The sequence below is a fragment of the Trachinotus anak genome, unplaced genomic scaffold, assembly GCF_046630095.1.
Source record: "Trachinotus anak isolate AG129_WGS33_773 ecotype Australia unplaced genomic scaffold, CSIRO_AGI_Tana_v1 ptg000015l, whole genome shotgun sequence".
Taxonomy (NCBI): domain Eukaryota; kingdom Metazoa; phylum Chordata; class Actinopteri; order Carangiformes; family Carangidae; genus Trachinotus; species Trachinotus anak.
Window position 1 is genome coordinate 8,847,398 of NW_027273866.1, and position 23,232 is coordinate 8,870,629.

At 45.0% G+C, this 23,232-nt stretch overlaps 1 protein-coding gene across 4 annotated transcripts; it reads left to right on the plus strand.

Annotated features, from left to right (window-relative positions):
* Nucleotides 1-57: 57 nt before the first annotated feature.
* LOC139633119 (SLIT and NTRK-like protein 3) lies at nt 58-21,376 on the plus strand. Of its 4 annotated transcripts, none has more exons than XM_071498549.1 (8): nt 58-218; nt 908-1,151; nt 8,535-8,815; nt 9,003-9,254; nt 9,472-9,587; nt 9,858-10,787; nt 12,235-12,454; nt 18,973-21,376. In XM_071498549.1, exons 3-8 carry the CDS (start codon nt 8,600-8,602, stop codon nt 20,107-20,109), a joined length of 2,871 nt encoding a protein of 956 aa, XP_071354650.1. In that variant the 5' UTR covers nt 58-218; nt 908-1,151; nt 8,535-8,599; the 3' UTR covers nt 20,110-21,376. The 4 variants fall into 4 exon arrangements, with proteins under 4 accessions (XP_071354650.1, XP_071354652.1, XP_071354651.1 ...); XM_071498551.1 differs by having other exon boundaries at nt 942-1,151; XM_071498550.1 differs by lacking the exon at nt 908-1,151.
* The last annotated feature ends 1,856 nt before the right edge of the window (nt 21,377-23,232 follow it).

Genomic DNA, 23,232 nt, shown 5'->3' on the forward strand with positions numbered 1-23,232 from the left:
CGATCTCTGGTTGGCTCCCGGGGCGAAGGGGGCGTGGTTTTCGCTTTTTAACATGTGCACCCTGTGCAGTCAGGAGTGGTTACATTTTAACAAGCGTCAGGGATGGAGACAGAGGCGGCGACAACCGGCCACCTGGATGTAACCGGCAGCTGTTCGCCATCTGTTTATGATTATGACTGCTAGCTTCAGAGTGTTCAACCGACCACATGTCATAACCGGTAAATGTCGTAATTGGTCATTTCGGGTTTTTTTTGGTTTTTTTTAAACCTCCTTAGAGCTGAACTGGGTGTGAACTGTCTTGTTAGCTGTAGTCAAATGACAAACCTCTGCGCTCCATGAAAATTGTAATCTTACATCTTTAAATGCACCTGTACAAGGCTGCAAACTGGGATGATTGGTTTTAGGGGCCGCTAGGTGGCAGGCATAGGCCACAAGGGATGTAGGGTTAATTTTACACCTGATTTTTGAGGATGGCCCAAGATTTACATGCCTCTTAGACTCCCATTAAAGGGCCACCAATCTGTATTTTGTCATAGTATTTAAAGGCCTTTCACTCAGACGTATGTAACTAAGACTGGAGTAAAATGTAAAAATAAAAAGAGAGACAAAAGAATTAGTAAAGGTAGAGCTAGATGGAAAATGGGGGAAAAAAGAGGCGAGTAAATGAAAAAGATTTGAAGTAAGGATTTGCTGGATTCATCCGACTAACATCAGCAATGTACACTTCAACTTCAACATCTAATAGTTAAAAACAAAAATCTTATCATGAACAAGCCACATTGACATTTGTCCAGTGCCCTTCCTCAGCCTCCCCTCTGCAGAGTGTTGGCATTTCACCCCTCTGCTGTGCCAATATGCCCCCCCACGCTCACCGACTCTCTCTCCCTCTGTGTCTCTCTGTCTGAAGCCAATCTGATTTGCCCCTGGGCCTCTGTCGGCAGAAAGAGGTGATAAACACCGCAACCATGACAACCGGCGAGCCAGACGCATGCCCGAGTTCCTGTATCCTAATGGCTTAACTTGGCATCCCCCCCTCCTTCAATTCATCAAGTCCAGCCTTCACCTGAGCTGATAATAATACACTCGGGACAGATGAAGGTGGTGTGGGTCCACTACAGTTTGAGCTTTTTCATCCTCATCTTTTGAGATAGGTACGTCTATCAGCATGTGAGATAAAGCTGTATGAACACTAAAACCTACACAATGCTCAAAATAGAGCTCAGATATTAGTCACTGTTTAAATATTTCCTCCGTCTGATTGAAATTAACAGAAATGTTGGCATATTGATTCTCCCAACTTGCTTCAAAGCAGTCAGACAGAAAGTGAAAGTACTGAGCTGGTGCTCCCATACACATCCTATTGATCTCTAATGGAGCCCTTGTGAAAACACCGTGAATGATGTTTTCAGAGCAAAACTTCTGGCACCAGGCATACTGTAGCAAGCACAGACCCATTGCTCGGCTGAAATTGCTGGGCTGTGGTAATAGCGAGGATAAGCAGCCTATTAGAGTTGTGTGAAAGTGTTTTTACGTGACTCGCCACAGGAAAACTTTCAGAGCAAAAATGGCAGGCTCGTGCTAGTGATCGATTGGATAAGCCTCTGCAGCCCATGAAGCTCCTCTTTAACGCCAACACATATGGCCTTTTCATGGTAAGGTATATTGCAGTAGCGTGGCTGCAACCGGAACCGTCATAATTCCCCCATTTTTTTCCCACTTTTGTGCCCCCTTTCTATGACTGAGCCCAAATTGAGGCTCAGATCGAGCACCTCGGGCCTCCCCTGAAAAATGTGTCTGTGATGGAGAAAACGCAATGTAGAATGCAGCCAGCTGAATCATTGTAGGTATTATGAAATTGTCCCCCTCGGTCAGCTTCCTGTAGAGTCATTGGAGGCAGCAGCAGCAGCAGCAGCAGCCGCCGCCGCAGCAATGAGAGTCTTTACCTTAAGATTCCAAGGGGGCAAGGTTCCCATAGCAACTGATCTGAATCCTAATTAAAACAGGAGATTTGATTAATTAGTTCAACGAAGTGTGTGTGTGTGTGTGTGTCACATGGCTCTCTGTATGTGGCATGTATGTGGGAGTCATGTTCTCGTGAGTCACTGTGTATCTTGTGTGCAGTTATGCTAAATGAGGAGGGGGTGTTATATGCCTATATGTATGTATGTGCGTGTGTGTGTTAATATGTGTGTTCATGAGCCTCTGGGTAAGCCTGCGAATCACTACTGTGTTTTCAGCGTGTGTGTGTGTGTGTGTGTGTATGTGTGTGTTTCATGTCTCCCTGGAGGCTTGTCCTTGCCTGCAGTACTACTGTGTGAATCAGAGGTGAGTCCTCTGGAGTTGCCCTCTGCTTTAATCTGGAGCTAATGACAGAACCACCTGCCCTCCCGGCCGTCCTCCTCCACTCTTCGCTCATATCTATCCCCTCTATCTGTTTGCTTCTCTCCCCTCTCCTTCCCCTCCTTTTCCTCCACCACATGTCTCAGCCAGCCCTCACAAACCCCCAAATTCCCACTGCACATTTTCTCTCTTTCTCTGTGTCTCCCACAATCGGCCTGTTTTTTTTTTTCCCCCCTTTTGCTCCTTCCCTCCCTCTCCTTCTACTCCTTCCCACAGAGTGCTGGGTGCCCTTGCCTGCCTCTCTGATTGCCTCTTCCCACTGAGTAACTAAAGACTCAGGCAGTGCGTACACCAAAGAAACTAAAAACACGTATTAAGAGACAGTGCAACAGTATGCGAACAACGTGTAGCTTTAAGGAGATTTTCTGACCCGTGAATTGGCAGGGGAGGGGAGTAAACCACGTTCTTACTCTTTTCAGTGTGTCTGCTTGTCCTCAAGTCTGGAGTGTGTTTTCATTCATGCATGCAAGCTAGTCCCAGTAGAGATCTTGTGAAGAAAAGTATAATTGGCGAGAGTTGCAAAAATGGGATGACCACTTCCTGCAATATGTCTACAGTGGAGGAGAGGAAAGAGTGAGCAGGAAGAGGAAAACAAAAGAGAGGAAATCAAAGAAAGAATGGCAAGTAAACCAATCTGAATTGACAAGAGCCCACAGGAGAATCAAAATAAGAAAATAAAGAAGGAAGAAAGAGAAAGAGAGAAGGGGAGGGCGGGAAGGAAGAAAGAAAGAAGGGAAGAAAGGGGAGTGAAACAGAAGGAATCTAAAGTATGATCTGACAGAAATAATTCAGATGGGAGAAAGGAAAGGGCTTTTGTAGAAGGAGAAAGCGGAGGAGGAAGAAAGGAGAAGTGGCTGAAATGAAACGGCATGAATCCTCATCCATTTCAGCACTGGACAGCTCCACAGACAGCACTAGGCCAGTATAAATAGATCCCCTACTTTAGAGGCCCCTTCAACGCTCCAAAAAAGTGCTTTATGTGCTCAGAGCGGCTCCTGCCCCTAGAGAACAAACACACAGGTATCTGATGGTGCCTGATAGCCATCTTCTCTCAGTTCCTCTCCGTTTGTTTTCTTAATTTAGGGAGGCTCCACGGTTCAACGACAGCACCACAGTGAGGAAAGTGGGTGTTTTTTTTGTTTGTTTTTTTTTATCCCAGATTCTCCGTCACGGCCGTCGTTGCACTCTGAGGTAGATGATATAGCCTTAGGTCTGGGATCACATTTCCCCCTGCCACAAATCTGGCATCCTCAAGCTGGAAATAATACCTCAGCACCAAGACCTAGGGATCGTTGAAGCTTATTCATATGTGTCAGCTGCAGCACTTGCATGTCATAGGTGAATTAAATGTGCATGATGCCTGTCTGTGAGCAATCTGCACAAATGCACGTGATCATATGACTGTGCATACATGCCCCGCGCCTGCCAGCCTGTTTCCATTGCAAGTGAGCATTAAGTAGCCTTGCGGGGAGGCTGTAATACAGCCTAATGCACCTGAGAGCCCTGAAATCTATAACCATCATCTACATCTTCCTGATATTACTGGAACCATCTCTGTTCCTGTTTCTGATAGGAATCTCCAGGGAGAGCTTTCCCCTCCACTGCTGCAGGGAGAGGAAAGAGAGAGCGCGTGTGTGTAAGGGAGTGATGCACCTCTCCATTTCCTCAAGGTGATTCACCTTAATGCACGCTGAAATCAATGTGAAATTGAACTGAAAATTGAACTTTCAGCTCAGTAATGTGGAAGACATGTTGTTATTAAATCTTTTCCTATAGCCATGAAACCGGCTGACTGATATTTGAACACTTTTGAATGCTTGTTTCCCCCCACCCACATGATGGCACCAGGGTGTCCTTGATGGAGACCCTGCTGCTGGTCCACCGGGGGAGCCCGGGCTTCACAAGGGGGCCTATACCTGTCACTTAAAGGGAAGTATTGATGGAGCAGGGGCCACCTAGCAGGCTGCGATTAGGAAGCTAAATTCAGCGTTGGTGGTGGTGGTGGTGCTGGTGGGGGGCGTCATTGATCTCAGTCTCCGCGGCATCTGTTGCGCCCACCACCTCCATTTGGCGAGACAGGTGTTGTGATGCAGGCCGTGCAGACCCCCCCCCCCGTAATCTCCGCTGTTCCTCTTCTCATGAAAGTCTCCACAGTCTCCCGCGACCGATGCTGCGTGCGTGCTCTCGCGCTCTCTCTCTCGCGCGCGAGCTCGTGCGTGTGCGTGCGTGCGCGACGAAGCCAGCTGGCACGAGTCGCCATGGTAACACACACACACACACACACACACACACACACACACACACACACACACCGGTTTCACGAAATCCGTCGGTGCTTAAGGGGCAAGGGGAGAGATGAATAAACTAATGAGATTATAAATTATTGTCGGTATAGCTGAACAGTCGGGGCATTTTTTTTTTTTTTTTTTTTTTTTACCAGACTGCACACACGGGCAACGTGAGGAGGAAGTTTATGGGGCCCATTGTCTGCGACTCTGTTGTGGCTCCTGTAATCTGTTTATGATGAGCGACTCAACTGGCTCCTCTCTGATGAGGAGGAACCCACCCTGCGCGCTTTCATGCCTCATATACAAACTAGCAGTTGCGCGCCGCCTTATTGCATGATTAATTCCGGCGCCTCCATCCCGTCCCCCCCCCCCCCCCCCCCAAAACACTCCTTTCTCTTCTATGAATTACCCAGTTGTGTTTGAGATGAAGAGAGGATTCTCCATCATTACGCAGGCTACAACTCCGCGCGTTGGACGCCTGTCCGGGGGTCCAGTGCCGCAGCTCTCACCGGCTGCACTGTGGAGAAGAGGACCTGCATCCTAAAGCCAATCGGGTTTTTTTTCACTCTCTCTCTCTCTCTCTCCCTCTCTCTCTCTCCTGGTTTTTATCCTCCACCTCATTGCAGTCTTATCACGTCCCCCCTCTTGCTCTGGTCCCCCCCCCCCCCCCCCCCCCACCACCACCTCCCTCCCTCCCCATCCGCCTCAGCCGCTACAGGAGCGGAGGGAGAGAGAGAGAGAGAGAGAGAGGGAGAGGGAGAGAGAGGGAGAAGAGTGCGGCTGAATGTGAACGACATGTCGACAGTCAGCCTCTAAAGTGTTTTCTCGGTCGTTCCCTAATTCTTTGGCGGCGGACTGAGTGAGTATTACCCGCATCCCTGCTCTGCTAAGCGTCGCTGTGTGGATCAGAGAGGCTGGTGGGGAGAGACAGACAATGGGGAATGCAATTGGATTGCGTTACTCTGCCAAGGATTTTCATACATAGCCTGGTAAATGTCTTAATAGGTTCTGTTAATGACTAGGCTGTTTAATTGGTCATGCTTTAATTCTGCTAACTATTGCAATTTGTGAGCTGTAATGTTTGGGGCTAATTGATTTTCTTGGAGGGCTGTGGGCTATCCAGGCTGATAGCCCCATACATTTGATCAGTGATGCTGCTGCTTGCCTGATAGTGCGGGTCTGTGCTGGGGAGCAGGGGCCCATGTAAAAAGCCAGTGTGAGGCTTGGTGGGGCTCTGTGTGTATTCTGACGGACACAGAGGACGGAGAGGTAGACACAGGAATTATGTGACATGAATAATATGGTGAAGAAAAAGCAGTGACCGTCATCTCTGGTCCGCTTGCGTCAGTGTGCAGGTCTAGAGGAGAGAGGAAGAAGAAGAAAAAAAAAAAAAAAAAAAAAACCAAAAAAAACTCAGTGTCAGAGAGACTCAAGAAAGACAGGGAGGGAAGCCACACCTGTGTCAGGCCTGTTTTCAGATGGACATGAAGTGATAGATAGATAGATAGATAGAGTTTTAAATTCTGCTGTGCTGTCACCACTCAACACATAAGTCCTTTCCTCTCTTGTTAACATAATGATGCAGAGCTATGCCGACTGCTGACTAGTCCACTTGGCTGATTGGAGAAAGAGGCTTGAGTGTTGACTGTGTTTCTTCTTGTTAAGGGGAGATGGCCGTCCACCAAAGCAGAATCTAACAGGAGGGATCCCAGTGGTCTATCTGGACTCAGTATTGATCTCCACTATACAGGGGGGCTTGGGGCCCAGCGATAAACAATGCATTTCTTGGATGAAAACGAAGACCTACTGGGACCCTGAGTGGGTTGTGTTTCGTATTGTGGTCCAGTTTGTCAAACACTATTGACCACGTTGGCATAGATTGGCCTGTACTCCATGTGTGAAGCATACATGGTTCAAAACACTGTGATAAAGGGGCGGATTCCCCCCCATCCTACAGGGAGGATACATGTTTTTCCTCCTGCTCATGCTTTTAGCAGTACAGTAGGATTGTCCAGCAAGTATTGCAGCGTTACCACTGGTTTGTTACAAAATCACAACACTCATCTACACGTGTCTAGCTACCTGTTTCTGTACTTGGCAGGCTATAAAAGCATACTTTTTGGATATGGTTTGACCTTTCTAACATTGTTTTCAGCACACACACACACACACGCATGCATGTAACTTGGCTCCAGCACTGCTTCTCTGTGAGGCAGGCGTACATTGTGAGCAGGGCGAGAGGAGGGCTTTGATGTAATCAATATCAGATTTCAGCGGTTTCACTGTGAGCTCTCATCCTGAGTGGCAGCCTTGACTGACTTCTCACTGCTTATGCAATCCCACTCCTCTCTCCCACCTCACTCGTTTCCTCTTCCTTTGTACCTACTCTCTGCCCATTACTCTTCCTTTATCTGTCTGTCTCTCCTTTACTCCACACCTTCGCCTTGTTCCCCTCTTTACTCCTCCTCCTCCTCCTCCTCTTGTTTTACCCCCCCCCCCCACCATCATAATCATCTCTGTGATTGCTCTTCCTTTCCCGGGCGGTGATGTTTTCACTGCTGCCTCCTTGTCTAACTCGCTGATGCTAGATTATTGCTGTATGATTACAGCTACCATACCATCATGATCATTATTGCATTTCGCATGGCAGTGTTCAACACTGTATGAGCAGATCGAGATGCTTTATCCAATTTAGATCTCATTACATCTTGAGAGGAAATATCCCCATGCAAGACTCACATCTCAGCTGTTTTTTTTTTTGTTTTTTGTTTTTTTGTTTCCTGGACTCATGCAACTCCATTCTGTTGTTATTGCAGTGCCACTCTCATGGTCATCATCACCCCCCCCCATCACTATCACCGTCAGTTCATGTTCCTGCTCGTCTCTCCACTGCCTTCACATCAGCCCTTTTGAAAATTCTGAAGAGTTTTGATTTGCTGCGATGCTTTCACTCCACTGTCATTATCACAATAATGATTATGACAGGATTTGATGGCTGTTGATAACCTAACATACTCTGCTGATTGATAATATGGGGTATTTTGTGCCTCATCCTTCTGTTCTCTGATTGCCATTCATCTTATTAAATGGAGCAGTTCATTAGACCAGAAGCATTATGAGTCTGATTTGCATTTACCCATATTCATATTGCATACATTAAAACAACACATGCGTGACATTTCGGCTTCACCGGGCGTTTGAGAATACAGATGAATATATTCATCACGAGCTCCTCTCCCCTTCCCCACACCCCACCCCACCCCACCCCACTTGTCCAAAAAAGCCACTCTGAAAATGATAAAACGTGATTCACAGGTGAACTAGCCCACGTGTTTGCCTTTGTTTTGCATTTTCAATCTCGCTATTTAAATTTTTAATTCAAAAACAACACTGTAGAAGCTGAGAGATTGCTCAGCTTGTTGTTTTTAAATCAATATTTCCTACATTTGTGATCCCTGTAAATCCAAAGCCTTGTTTTCCTGTGCTACATACTGTAGAGCTTATGTATGTTTACCATAGTTTAGATCACATCATTGCAGTACTGTGGCCTTCAGTCGGCCTATGCATCATTATTCCAATGTAATGTAATTCTTTGCCCATGGCACTCCAGTCTGTGTGATTTAACTTTTATTTTCTGACTGCTTTAGTATGCTTGTGATGCATCATCAATCTGATTCATCCTGAACTGACTTTTCCTGTTGCCTCCCTGGCTGTTTGCCCTCTTTTAACCGTGTATGTATGTGTGTGTGTGTGTGCGTGTGTGTGCGTTTGTGTGTGCGTTTGTGTGTGTGTGTGTGTGTGTGTCTGAAATCTATGCATGCATGTGCCGGGGCCTTTGCCGTGCAGTGCGGTGAAGGGCCGATGTCGGGCTGTAGCCCCAGGCTGCTGAGCTGAGAGGGAGAAGCAGGAGGATGCAGTGGGTCACTCTGGCAGTGGCCCTGGGGTGTGTGTGTCTGTCCTGGGCGTCGCACACCCCCACCCCTACCCCCACCTCCACACACACCCCTCTAGTGGACAACTCTGAGGAGGAAGTGGACGAGCCGTGCTTTGAGCCGTGCACGTGCGAGGTCAAAGAAGGCGTGCTGCACGTGCACTGCGATGGGCGGGGCTTCACTAATGTCAGCCAGGTATCACTCTCGCTCTTTAAAATGCATGTGGAACTGCACGGCACTTTATTGCGCTGTCATTTACCTCATTAACATACCGTATCTCCACGTCTAATATCCTGTCTCTAATGCGGCTTATGGGTGTTTTTAACTGTTAGATTCATGTAATTAATAAGAGAACTAATCAGACCCCTAATTAATCACCCAGGTGTCACAGTCATGGGTCCGCCCTTTCAAACTCAACCTCCAGAAGAACTCACTGAGGCGTCTCTATAGCAACGGGTTTCAGCACCTTGGCAACGCAGTGTCGATAAACCTTGGCAACAATGCACTCCAGGACATCCGAGTGGGAGCTTTCCACGGGCTGGCCAAACTGAGACGCCTGTACCTCCACGAGAACAAGCTGGAGGTCTTCAGAAATGACACCTTCGCTGGTTTAGAGGCTCTGGAATACCTCCAGGTAGGCTCGAGACGATAATCCATGTCGATTATCCATGATTGACAGGATTATTGACAATGGGTAGCGCTGACGGAAATAGTTAGTGGTTTGCAGCTGGTCGGAGTGGAAGAATTTTCCGAGCTCCTTTTCAAATGGAGAGTGCCCCAGCTTTCAGCCCAGCCTATTTTTCAACTGCAGCAATTATATGTTCATCACATTTTCACTTTCCTACCTGCAGGCCGACTACAACGTGATCAAACGAATAGACAGCGGTGCTCTGAGGTTCCTCTACAAGCTCCGGGTTCTCATCCTCAATGACAACCTGATCCCTGTCTTGCCCGCTCATCTGTTCAGGTTGCATTTCGATTATTTTACTGCAAAGCTTTTGAATCATGCCGGGACTGATCTGTAGAACTATCAGTGTCAGACACAATTAGCTGATCTGCACTGTCGTCGAATTAATGTTTCTGTGGCATATTATTTCATATCATGAGAGAGGACTAACCATCAGATAAAAAGCAGATTTCACAGAAATGGAATGTGTGAACCTATGTTTTCTCTCACTATCGCATTGTCCTTTCATCTAACCTAGCTAACGATTCCCCCCTCCTCCTCCTGCACCAGATCTGTGTCTCTGACTCATCTGGACCTGCGGGGAAACCGTCTGAAGAGCCTGGCATATGCTGGGACCCTGGAGTACGTTGGTCGCTCCCTGATGGAGCTACAGCTGGAGGAGAATCCCTGGAACTGTGGCTGCGAGGCAGTGCAGTTACAGCAGTGGCTGGGTCAGATCCCTTACACAGCTGTGGTCGGGGAGGTTAACTGTGAATATCCCTTCCACCTTCACGGCAAGGACCTGAGGGAAATCCCTCGGAAGGAGCTGTGTGCCGACCTGCCAGATAAAGAGCTACAAGGAGAGGGGGGTGGTCCATCAGCAGGATCACAGCCCCAACATTTTCCCCCGCACTCGAAACCCAACTCCCATCCTGGGCGAGTCAGACCGACTAAACCCTCCTCTATGGTGCACGGCTCCCGCCAGAACACTCATACCTCCTCCACTTCATCATCCTCTTCCTCAGCAGAGCGTAAAGACAGAGAGAGGCACCCAAGGCCGACTAAAAAGCCTCGACCCTCCAGGACATCCCCTACATCCCGGAGCCTGATGCCCAACCAGAATCCCCCCGTGGCTGGCTACCAAACCAGACCCCCCATCCCTATCATCTGTCCCCTGGGCTGCACTTGCAACCTGCACATCACAGACCTTGACCTGACTGTCAACTGCAAGGGGAGCGGCTTCCTCAACGTGTCCCAGCTCACACCTCGGCCCCTAAACGGCCGCAAGCTCTACCTGGGTGGAAATTTAATCCAGAGGATCTACCGCACAGACTTCTGGAATTTCTCCAGTCTTGACCTGCTTCACCTGGGGAACAACCGCATCTCCTACCTCCAGGAGGGGGCCTTCTCCAGCCTGACAGGCCTGAGGAGCCTCTACCTGAATGGGAACAACCTGGAGAGGCTCAGCCCCCATGTGTTCCTGGGGCTGCAGAATCTAGAGTAGGATTTTTTGTTGTTTTTTTTTGGTTTTTTTTTTTTTGGATCACTCGCAGCATTTCAAGCACTTTGTTGTCACTGCACTTAAAACAAATTCCCAAACTGAAACCACATGTCAGCTTAGGTATTTAGACATTTGTTTATAAGTATGTGGAAATTAATTTTCACTGTAATACAAGTGCAGCACAGAGCAGAACACACTGACAACCATTGTGCCGGAGTTTGATTAAAATGAAAGGTGCCCATTCTCTTCCAGGATTGTCATTTGTTAGTCACGCTGCCTGATGGCATGCTCCAGCTGAGGTGTGGGTCTGGCATGAGTGACAACGTGAAAATTAATGTGTTTTTTTTTTTTTTTTTTGTATTCGCATACAGAGGTGTTGATAAGGCAGTAAGACGTCTGGGTGATGCCAGGAATTTGCTTCTTGGAGAAAGGCTTATTATAACAACAACGAGTCGTCAGAATGATGCTTATGTATCATTGTCAGATTAAGCTTACAAAGATAATTCCTCTGCAAATAATGCATACAGCAAATATCTTAAGTCAGCAATTGTATTTATTCAGTGAATTAAACACTGTGGAGTTTGATTAAGACAACAGGTCAGCTTTGATGATAAGCTATAAAAAGACTCAGACGGTTTGTGCTGTAATATTCAGAGCTTCATTTAGCCTTTAGTTTGCAGCTCCATTGTCTCTATATTTCAAGGTAAGGTTGAGAAAATCAAGAGACCTGTTAGTTTGACTATTAATCAATAATAAAGATCCTCTCAGGACATTGAAAAAGTTCTCCTCTTAACCTCTCGTTAGCCTTTGTTAGTGACTCAGGGGCAAGTTTGCACTGTAATTCATTTAAACCACATCTATTACTTATTTCAGCAGTGGAAGTAGATTGGATGACAAGCATGCAGGGAGAAGTCTCTGCTGATTTCCATTATTGGACAAAAAAAAAAAAAAAAAAAAAGAATTAAAAAATTCAAAGTTTCTTAAATTCAACATGATGATCAGGCATGCCATGGCAAGTGCAAGTAATCATCAGTGGGAAATTACACGATATCATTTGATGCTGATCAGCTAATCAGCTGTGAACAGGGAAAGTGCAGATTAAATTAAATTTCAGTTATGACTTTTTTACATAAATATTCATTGATATAATTGTCATGCTGAGGTGCAGGAGAAGTAAATTACCTACAGAATCCTTACTAAATAAATTGATTTAAAGATTCCTACTGTGATCTAATCAAGAGTGAAAAATAATGTTTTTGTACCAAGGTGAGACAAAGACAGACCTTACTGCTATATTTCATGTCTGTCAGATACTAAGTAAGTACTAAGAGATGCAGTGATTCTTTCTTTTAACATAACCATGTCCAATTTGTCCTCCTATTTCCATAGTGTGTCTTCAGTTTCTAGACATGTAAATGCTGTAACACTGTCCTCTCCTTTATTCAGGTACCTTTATTTTGAGTACAATGAGATCCGTGAGATAGATCCAGGGACGTTCGACTCCATGCCATCCCTCCAGCTCTTGTTCCTCAACGCCAACCTGCTGCAGAGCCTCCCCCTCGGCGTGTTTTCAGGAGTTAACCTGGCTCGCCTCAATCTGAGAAACAACCACCTTCTGCAGCTTCCTATGAAGGGCGTGCTGGAGCACCTCACCGGACTGGTACAGGTTGGTGCAATCCTAAAGCTGTATTTACTGAATGATCGAGGTGGTTTCAGTGCGGTTGGATGCTTGGAAAAAGGACCTGTGCGTGTGTAAATGAGTCAGATATCTGGCACGAGGCTTTTTGGCAAATTTAGGCCAAATAACATGTATTTTGTTGAGTGACAGTGGCAGGGTGAAAAATGGAGATTATTGAATTGGGTAACCCCTGTTGATTTACTTAATGAAAATGAGCATAATTATACAGAGTATATTTATTTCAAATGTCATTGCCAAGACACATTATATTATCACAGCTTGATGGAATAAACAAAACAACCTGAAGTCTTGGATTGAGCCAAACCCGCATTTAAAACTTCGGGCAGCCCTTGATCTCGTGGTCTCTGGCACAGCTGCAGTTTTCTCCATCATCTGCGTCGTCTGTTGTTTTGAGAGCTCTGCTGTGGCATGTGGGACTGTGGTTGTGCCTCAGGTATTCTAATTGGAAAATTGCAATTGACTTGATTTGCATAAGTGGTCTTAATAAATCAGCAGCTAAACTGGAGAAAGCTGCACCTCTCAAGTTTTTGAGTATGCTTATAATTAACGCACCTCTTAGCAAATAGACTGTATAAACTACAGTATGCGTTAAATTTGTTGTTTGTGTTTGGCCTTACCTCACACATTTGGCTGTGGCATTATGTACACAATGCACTGATAAGGACCAAACCCAAGGTATTACAATTTTTTCATCCTGCCTCCTCTCACTTCAGCAAATTTAGTGAACCAGGCTTTTCTCAGAGAGCCAGAGTAGAATTAGGTAGGGTGGGTGTGGATTACCCCGAATGTCATTGTGAATTTCTGCTTTACTTTGCTCCATGAAAAATTCTTGATCCAAGGTAGTGTGGGTGAGGCTTGCAGTTCACATGCTGTTACTAAATGTTTGCTCAAGGGAAGGACGGCAGTGGTTTATGGAGCTGGAGGAGCCATGTAGAAGTGTATTATATTTTTGTGCCATTATACGCCTCTGATGTCCAAGTGCATTAAAGCATTCACCAAATGGAAGTGCACTGTGGGCCATATTCATAAAGCCCAGCGGTATCACCATTGTAGTGCTCGAAATCTGTGGCACAGTAATTGAATTCATTCATTTACCGGGTTGTTATTACTCTGACAAAGCCACATTAGCGCTGCCCATGGACTGCAGAAAATAATGTGACAATGAAATCACCTGTTGACTTAGTGCTGGCCTGTTTGAAGCTTGGTTAGTGGGATTTCTGGGTGCTGGCATGTGTTTTTGGACCCAGAGCTTGCACAGTAAAATCAAAGGGCAACACAGATGGAAGCAGGGCTGAAGCTCGCAGCTGCTATAAAAAGCACTCCATTTTGACAATAATAAAGCAGCAGCACGTATAGCTTAGAGTCAGTGTTACCATCAAGGACAGGATTATACAGTTACAACCACTTACATGCACTGATGTTTTGGAAAATACCTCCTTGATGTCTTTGTTATTAACTAGAAAAATAATTATAAGATTAAGTTAGGTGAATCAGCTTCTGAGTGGGTGCCAGAAATATGTAAAGTTCAGGAAAACATATGTCTTTCTCAGTAAATGCAAAAAAAAAAAAAAAAATTTAAATTAAAAAAAAAAACAAAAAACAAAAATATTGCACAGTTGGTCAGCACTCACACATCATTGCCAACTGCAGTGAAGAAATTTGCCTACAGGAACATTTCACCTTGAATGATGTCAGATAGAAAAACAATGCACTCACAGGAAAGATTGATGAAAACAATGCCGTATTCACCAGGGACTGGTTTGACAGGAAACCATTACATTCAATGCCCAACGTAGCGACGCCTGATTATCAGTTTTTACTTGACTTTTGACTCTTATAGTTTGATTCAGTCCATGAAAATATTTCTTAGGGTTGTTCAATACATGTACAAATAAATAATTCAATGGACAGCTTGGAAAAAAAACACTTATTCATCATGTTCCAGAGAGTTAGAGAGGAGGACCAATATCTCTCTATCTGTACACTATACTATATGAAGTTAGCAGCCGGTTGACTTAGCTTAGCATTAAGACTGGAAACGGGGAGAAACAGCTAGCCTGGCTCTGTTGGAAAGTACTAACAGCACCTCTAAAGCTCAGTTATTAACATTATATCTCGTTTGATTAATCTAAGCAGAAAAAAAGTTTAAAATAACATTTTTATGGGTGGCGACTACAATGAATTATGATTGTCACTGACAGAGTCATTAGCTTTTAGCAGTGGATCGATACTTAGCTCAGCCATGATACACAGTATGTTACGTTTTTGCTAAACGCTTATTGAAAGACAGTGAAAGCTACGGAAACAATCATGATGTGTCCGTAGAGGCTAGCTTGGCTATTGAACTAGCAAATTGTAAATAGTGCTTGAAGGTGTGTGGCCAAACAAATGAAATAGTCTCGAACCAGTGATAGGACTTACTAAAATCTTAGCTCATAAAAAATGAACAAATTACTGTCATGCAGCTTTGACCAATCATTCATTATTTGTTGCACCTACTACCTAATTACATTTTAAAACTCAACTTTCTGTTGTCAGACTAGCAAAGGATTCAAAGCTGTGTGATTTAAAGCTAACATTTAGGGTTAGCAGCAGTGTGGCTAGCAGCTAGCCAGCAACTAAGATGTTAAGTTTAAAATTAACATCGGCCACATGAGCTGCATTAACATTGATTCAATTCTAAAACTCAGCCGAGTTAATTATAACCACTAACATCTTAGATCACAACTAATTCTGTACATCTCCGACTTCTGTCGGTCTGGCCTTTATTTTCAGTTGGCTGTTTTACACCCCAGTAGATATCTCTTGCTTCTTAACACCTAAACTAGGATGTGTTTATGCTGTGAAAACAAGTTAGATTTTCTTGTCATATAAACCTATATCTCACTTTATATTTCACAGCACTACAAAAATAGAACCAGGTGTTTTGGAACAAATATCTCAATAAAAAACTGTAATAGCAGCTGGTGCGGAGTGTGACCAGTCTCCTGGCAAACATGAATAAATTCTCTTATTTTAGGACAGACTGGACCGTTGTCTCGTCGACTGTCTACAGTATTTGTGATTTTTGCATTAAATGCCGTAGCCAGTTTAACTCCAGCCACAGCACTGTTAGGTTATTTCTTTCTTCATAATAAAGGCAGGATTTTCTCACCACCGAAAGAGAGGAGTTAATAGTTACAGTAATGGTCAATACCTACTTCTATTCAGGTAACTATAGAGGTGGGTGATATGACATGACATAATTAATATTAGACTTATAAATGCAGTGTTATTGCAATATCAATATGTTATGCTTTTTCACCTATCTAGGTCAAATGTTTATAATAGAGTTTCTCTTTACAAAGACATTATTAGCCTTTATTCAAACATAAAAAGCGTGAACCAAAACCTGTGAATACTGTCATTATACAGTCATAGATGGAGAGGTGTTGACCTATAATATTGAATTATTAGCCCTATGTATCTATAGCAGTTGTGAAAAGTTGATTCTATTTAAATGTTCTTTCCAGTGTGTGTTTCATAAATAAAAATGTCCAAAATGTCCAAAAAGATATTACAAAACCTCCATGTCTGGGTGCATTTTGTTGTTTAGTATTGTATTCTTCTGCAGGTAATATAAACTCTCACAGCAGCTTGGAGCACATTTTGAACGCACAGAAAATCCAGATATCTAATACAGCAACTTTAAAAGTTAGTGTTTGTTTTCACTCAGAATAAAAGATCAAGGGCATATTTCTAGACTCACTATGTTGCGCTGATGTTTGGCAATCACACACACACACAGATGCCAGGTTCTCCACTGACAGTAACCTCAGTGGACCAGAAATTCTTGCTCTTTGCTCTTTGCTATTACTACCGCTCTCTCTCCACCTAAATGAAACACAAACCGCTGGATAGAACAAGTTCATGCCCCTTCTCAAGGGGTTGTTGAAGTCACTCCAGGAAATATGGGAAATCACTATCTGAGGTAGAAGTTGACGAGGCAGGCAAGAGGAGCAGGAGTACACTATGAAAGTAAATTACAACACTTCAAATGGAAAAAAAACCTCCTGGAATTCACTCAATATCACAGAGTGGTAAAATATAACAGTGTAAGAGTGTCCATGAGTGAATTTGCTTTGACACGTTTCTCTGGCTTTGTATGCATGTAACATCTTGCATATATTGTAGCCATGACGACAGCTTCCCTTCAGAAAAAACAAAGTTTTGCACATACTGCAGATTCTTCTTCAAATGCACCATTTTCATTTCTGCTCTGTGTATTATTGAAAAGACAATGAAACACATTCATCAGTATGGAGAAGGCTAGGCAAGCTGTCACTCAGGGGCATCTCATCACCAGAGACTACAGCAAAATCCCTGCACCAGACCTCCCAAAAACCTGCTTATATTGACTATATTTCTGTGAACTAACTGGAGGAATTCTCATGACTGACAGGATACTGCTGTTTGGGCAAAGTGATCAATTATAAGACACATGGCTCGCTGAGAACATCCTGAATTTCTCCCTTGATGTGATTTTCTTTATAGCTCCCAAGTAAATTTTGGACAATTATTGCTTGATCTTTGATCTCTGCCATAACGATAAAAACCCACAAGAGCAAATTTACTCTTCAGTGGCTAAAGCTTGGCAGTTTCATCCAAAATTGAAGTCATTATTTAAGTCAGGCTAAATATATTTTCTGATGTTGTTTTGTTTTTTTCATTTTGTTTTTCTTTCTGTATATGCTGCATCAAAACAGTGAGTGTTAAAATAAGAGTGGGGGCTGGTTTTGCCTGCTGTTGCCATTAACATGCTGTATTTGACTTTGTAAGTGGAATGAGTTTACTAAAAGCCTCATTATGACAAATGTATAATGGTTTCGTGCACTTGCATTTCAGCTGCATCCAGCACCTGTCAGGCTAACTGAGGGTCTATAATTTCCCCTCACAGCGCAGCTTTGACTGACAAGCTGACAGCAAATCACACACTAGGTGACCAGGCGTATAAATTATAAACTGTGTTAGACATGTTGGACAGATGCTTGCAAAAGAGAAGGGGGTAGACCTCTTGGGATCTGCATGAAAGCAAACAGGGAAAAAAAACTGGGAATAAAATGCTTCAAGAATTTCAACCAGATGTAAGATTTTAGTTGAGGAAGTTATGAAAGTTTATTTTAATTTTTTTTTTTTTTTTTGTGCATTCATGCTACATCACGATGGTACAGAAACTTGCAAAGCAGCACTTTTCCGGTCGACCTTTAATATAGAGTAAGTGAGTTAAAACTGCAGATGACTGTTGTTTCTACTCACCCTCTAGTTGCACTTATGTCATTAACAAAGCCACACAATGGCCCACAGTGGGCTAAGTTCAATAAAGTGAAGGAGCATCCTGTTGTTCAGCGTGAGGCATGGGGAAGTAGTCGTACCATGGCTCCCATAACGGCAATGCTGAATCATCTCAAAAAGCATCCATTTATTTCTGCAAGCCAGGGAGATGGTCTAACCAAATTAGCATGACAACATTTGTGCAAGCTCTTTGGAAGTGTGACAGAGAGGATATCAGGCTTCATTGCCGGAGTCATTGCTAAAGATATGGAATAGATGAGTTCCGCAGACAAAACGAAGTGATGTAAGTGATTCCCTTTGTGCATAATCTGCTTTTGCCTTTTCAAAGTGTGGCGTAGTGAATATTTGAGTTTGTTTAAGGACACGCAATCAATAGCTGGCAATGAGAAAAATGGATTTACGCACATACCTATTAGATTATAGCACAAGGGAGAGTTGCATCACATCCCGTCTATTGTTGACACCAAAGTGCTGTGATATTCTCACATGCTCGTCACACACACACATACACACACACAAAAAAACCTGCCGGTGAGTTTTGTGAATAAACACTTAGGTAAACTCAGAGAGGTCTTTATTGTAAACTGAAATATTCCCATAACCTGCTGTAGTACACGTGTGAACAGCTTTTTAAGAGAGCACGTGTGGGTGGAACAAGTGGAATTGGTCCCTGTTCAGATCGTTTTGTATTATTTAGAATATATCATCCCTGCGTGCATCCATTCAGTAAATGTAGGCACTTCAATGTTATGATGACCCTATAATGACATTATTTACATTAATCAGCGCTATCCAACCCATGCATATTTCAAAAAATCATTTGGAGACACTGACCGTCGAGGAGAGCTGTATTCTATTATGCAAATGCTGAAAAACTCATTTTTCCTTATACTCTTGCTGGTGAGAGGCAAAGGTAGCAGTGAAAACATCATTTTTCTTGTTGTCATCTTATTAGAGGGTTCGCTATTGGCTTATTCTTCAAGACAACAGACATTTACCAAGTTACTAGTATATATCACAAGGGTGTTAGCAAGAGGATCTATTTTTTGTTGATATTCCACACAGTGATTTATGAATTTGCATTGCATGGCAGACCAGTAATTAGTCTACTATTACACGATGACAACGCGCCTTGGTGTTATGTATTTCTCCAGGTGGACCTGCAGCAGAACCCATGGGAGTGCAACTGCGAGGCAGCTCCACTGAAGCGTTGGCTGGAGGGGCTCAGCGCGGTGGTGGTGGTGGGAGAGGTGGTCTGCCATACTCCGGAAAAGACCAAAGGCGTAGACCTGCGCTCGCTCTCCATGGAGCTGCTCTGCCCCGAGCTGGAGCCCCAGGAGGACCGGGAGCAGGAGGAGCAGGCGACCACCTCCACAGCAGCAGACAGAGGTGTATCGGCTGGCTACCCCAGCCCAGGGCGGGGGCCCCTGAGCCCTCCAGGGAAGGATTCAATCCCTCTGTCGGTGTTAGTGCTCAGCCTGCTGGTGTTGTTTGTCGCAGCCTTCTTCGCGGCAGCGGCACTAATCGCCTACGCCCTGAGGAGGAGGGACAAGCTGCCGTTCCGTCGCCAGGGAGAGGTAGACTTGGCAGGCATCCAGATGGAGTGTGGAATCTTCACTGAGCAGACGCACCACCACCACCACCATCACCACGGCCTCCCAGAGACGCCGCCTCTACCTCCACCGGAGCACAATCATGTTTACGACACCATCTTGCCCCCAGAGGCTGCGTCAAAAAGCCCTGACCCCGCTGCAGCCTCGCACATGTGTAGCAACCCCATCTACAAAGAGGAGCAGGACACCGCGGTGAAGCAGCGACCACGGCAGCAGCAGACGTTTGCAGCTCCCAAAGACAGCGAGGGTGGATACTGCTCCGCAGCAGAGAAGGAGAGGGAGTGGACTCTCGAGGTGTCCTCTTCGCCCATCAACACTGTCACAGGAGCTATGGGACCGCTCGCCGGCCTTCACGGGAACGGCATCCTCTGTCCCACAGTGATCGACAGCCAGGGCCCCACCCCTAAAGTCGAACTGGTGGACTGCCTCTTCAGATTCCCAGCCCCAGAGTTCAGAGACCTGCCAGACAGGTACGCAAGGCCCCCGCCCCGCTACCCCCACCCCCAGGACTCCAAACAGGACACCAGACCCGACCAAACGCTCGTGGTCACCACCGTCAGCTCCACAGCGGGTGGTAGCAACAGCAGCCCGAGCGAGCAGGGAGCGGGAGAGCAGAGAGCCAGGCTGAGGACCACACCAGACTACATGGAGGTGCTGGACCGCTCTTACCAGTTCTAACACTCCTCCTCCTCCTCCTCCCCCTCCCCTTCCTCCTCTTCCTCCTCCCCCTGCTACCCCTCTTCTCTTGTCTCCTCATCATCTCCCTCTCTGGTGATGAATCATCCAGTAACAATGACTCCTGTACAGAGGCTGGCGTGGCTTTGAGAGGAGCCTGTGGGGGAGTGGGACTACACTACACACTATGTTTATTCCTGGATAACGAGCTGAGGTCACTTTTTGTATTTTCCCCACTACTGGCATATAGGTTTGGCAAGGATTAGCTGATCCCAGATCTCTGCCTGGAGGCGAAACTTCAGCTGCAGCTACTACACTATTATTATTTTCTTTTTCCTCCATTACACCTCACAATCGTAAAGAACCGAGGCTCCTATTTTATTTTTTTTTTCTACTCAGCACCACAGTGAGCGGGAGACAGCGTGGCGATGGGCGTCAGTGTTCATATTATCACTCTCAAAAGACCTGCGTGGAGGTGAAACACACCAGCTCTTTGCAACACCCAACACAGAGTCATAAACTGTGACAGGCGGAAGGTGCGGAGCGAGCTGGGTGGACACGCAAAGATGGAGAAACGACAGAGACAAAGCGAGAGGGAGAGAAATTACTGAAAACAGCCAAGTGCCTTAGCAATGAACAGCCAGCAGCGTGGTCAATGCTTATTTTTCTATGAATACAGATCTATTTATCTAAACAAAGAGGTTTGACTACCAACGGATGGGACGCTGATGGACGACTGAGACTAAAAACCAATCAAAGCCGCCGAATAATTGCATTCCCTGGATGAGCCAAAAATAATAATATACCCAGTCAATATTGGAGTTGTTTGTATGCAGTTCAGTTCATTTTCATCTCATCCAGTTAACTTAATTTGCTTATCCAGTTGAATTTTTACAGGGCTAGATGAGGGACTTATCATGGATAGTTGGTTGTGGTGTGCTGTGTGAAAGTATACATTAAAAAAAGCCTCTTATTTTATGGAGGAAAGGATAGAGAAATGTTTTTGTTTGTTTTTTTTTTTTTTGAATGCAAGACAAAACAAAGGAAGGCCGACATACAGAAGGACATAGTGGCAATGGATGCATTTTGGATTTTTTAATCAGCTAGACTTGATGGGGCCACGAGGACCTCTGCTCCACGTTTTCTTTCATTGGACAAAGGCACTGAGGTTATTGTATTGATTTTTAAGTATTTCTCAGAGGAAAAATGAATGGCAAACAAAGGGACAAAAATCCAGGATGTGAAGGCTTTTTTTTTGTTTGTTTTTTTTGTTTTTTTTGCTCAAAAAAAAAAAAACAGAAAAAAGACAGACACTTCTATCAACTATCAATTATTATCTTTTACGGAGGTACCTTTTTATGCTTTCATCTCCTACCAATAGTAGAGGCAGTTGTGAATATATTTATTCTTAGTTTTTGCGTGTTGAAGCTCTCCTGTAAGGGATCATGTTATATTAATGTATAGGATGATTCTGCATCTGGTTCAGCCTTCTTACCGCCGACCCACAAAATACAATAAAGGGTGCTACATAAAAACCTTTGCGATGGCAGCTACTATGTGACACACACACACACACACATATGCCCTGACCCCTATAAATGCACACTCACTCTCCCTCTGTCTCCGTTGCCTTAATGGTGCATGAAAGAAACAGCTCGAGGTATGCAAAGCCTGTGAGCCTGTCCACGCAGCATGTTGGAGAGATCAGATGAGAGTTGAGCAAAACTGAGCGCCCGCAGGGGTTCCTCACACACTAAAGGCTGGAGATAGAAGCTAATAGTGTGAACTCTACCACATTAATGGTATAAAATCAATACATTCTATTTGTGAAATGAGGACATGTAAGGCTGGTGGCCCCCCAAGGGCCAAGGTCGTGAATTGCTCCATCTCTTTTCCAGCTCCTTTTCCGTCTTAATGATTTTCTCTTTCTCTCCTCTGCTTACATCTCTCCATCCAACGTGTTCCCTCTCTTTTCTTTTACCTCCTTATTCCTCCTCACCTTCCTCTTTTGTTCTTTCTTTTCTCCCCTAGTTCCCCTTCCCTCTCTTTGCCTCTCATTGCTCTGGCTGTCAGCTCAGCCTCACGGGTCGGACACGTAGAGCTGCTGTTCTATATGCTGCTCAACACACAGGTAGCCCGCACTGAAGTGTGTCTACGTGTGAGTGTGCGAGTGTGTGTGTTTTTTTTTGTTCCTTTCTGCTGTGCTCTCTCCATCCTTCGGTGATGAGTGCAGTTCTTCAGACGCCTCCTCACTCTCAGTGTTCAGAACTCTGTTGCACAGATAATCCCCCTGTGGGTGCGTTTGTGTGTGTGCGCTCACACGCAGAACCGTGTGTGTGTGTGTGTGTGTGTGTGTGTATTCAGAGGGGTGTGCCTTTGCTTGTAGGTGTGTGTGTGTTTAACAAAGTGCGCGAAGCTGGGTGTTTGTGCAGCTTAGTTGAGTGTCTGTTTGTTGCGCGTGACGGAGAGCGCGAGTGCGGCGCCACAGCCTCAGTCCAGCCTTAATCCTCTAAGCTGTGTAGTTCACTCATGCCACATCAGCCCCATTGTGTCTACAGACAAAGAAGCCCAGTTGAAACTAAATGCCAGTTAAAGCAACAAACGACTAATTATAGCATCATTCTCTCCGTCCTATTCTTTCTCTCTCTGCCTCACTTTTGACGCTCACTTCTCACTCCCTCGCCAGTGAACACAGAGTGCCTAATTTTTGCAACACTTTGGGGCTTTGGACTGGCTCCAGCTGTGTGTGCATGTGTGTGTGTGTGTGTGCGTGTGTGTTTGCACTTGTGTTTCCCTGTATGCATGCGTATGCGTCCGTGTATGTGTGTTGGACTATCTGACAGCTTTGCCATGGTTCATGTGTTTGGGTCCTGTCAGAGCTGTCCTGTCACTGTGTGAAAAAAATCATTCATTTCCCAGAGTCGAGGATGAAAGAGTCTTTAGACTTCAAACGCCTGTGGGCCTCTGTGGCTTAGATTGCCTCTCGCTCTTCTTCCACCGCCGTGTCATTTATTCCTGAAAAAAAAAAAAAAAAAAAAAGGCTGTGCCATCGGTTAAGTCGAGATGGTGGAGACATGGTGAGGAGCTGGACAATTAGCCTGATTAAAACACTGTCATTTTGCATAA

What these genes read in the sequence shown, in the direction of transcription:
- LOC139633119 (XM_071498549.1), top strand. Translation starts at nt 8,600, where the DNA reads ATGCAGTGGGTCACTCTGGCAGTGGCCCTGGGGTGTGTGTGTCTGTCC. An exon ending in AGGCTCTGGAATACCTCCAG is followed by an intron (nt 9,255 to 9,471) that starts GTAGGCTCGAGA and finishes TCCTACCTGCAG; the next exon opens with GCCGACTACAACGTGATCAA. An exon ending in ACCTCACCGGACTGGTACAG is followed by an intron (nt 12,455 to 18,972) that starts GTTGGTGCAATC and finishes GTATTTCTCCAG; the next exon opens with GTGGACCTGCAGCAGAACCC.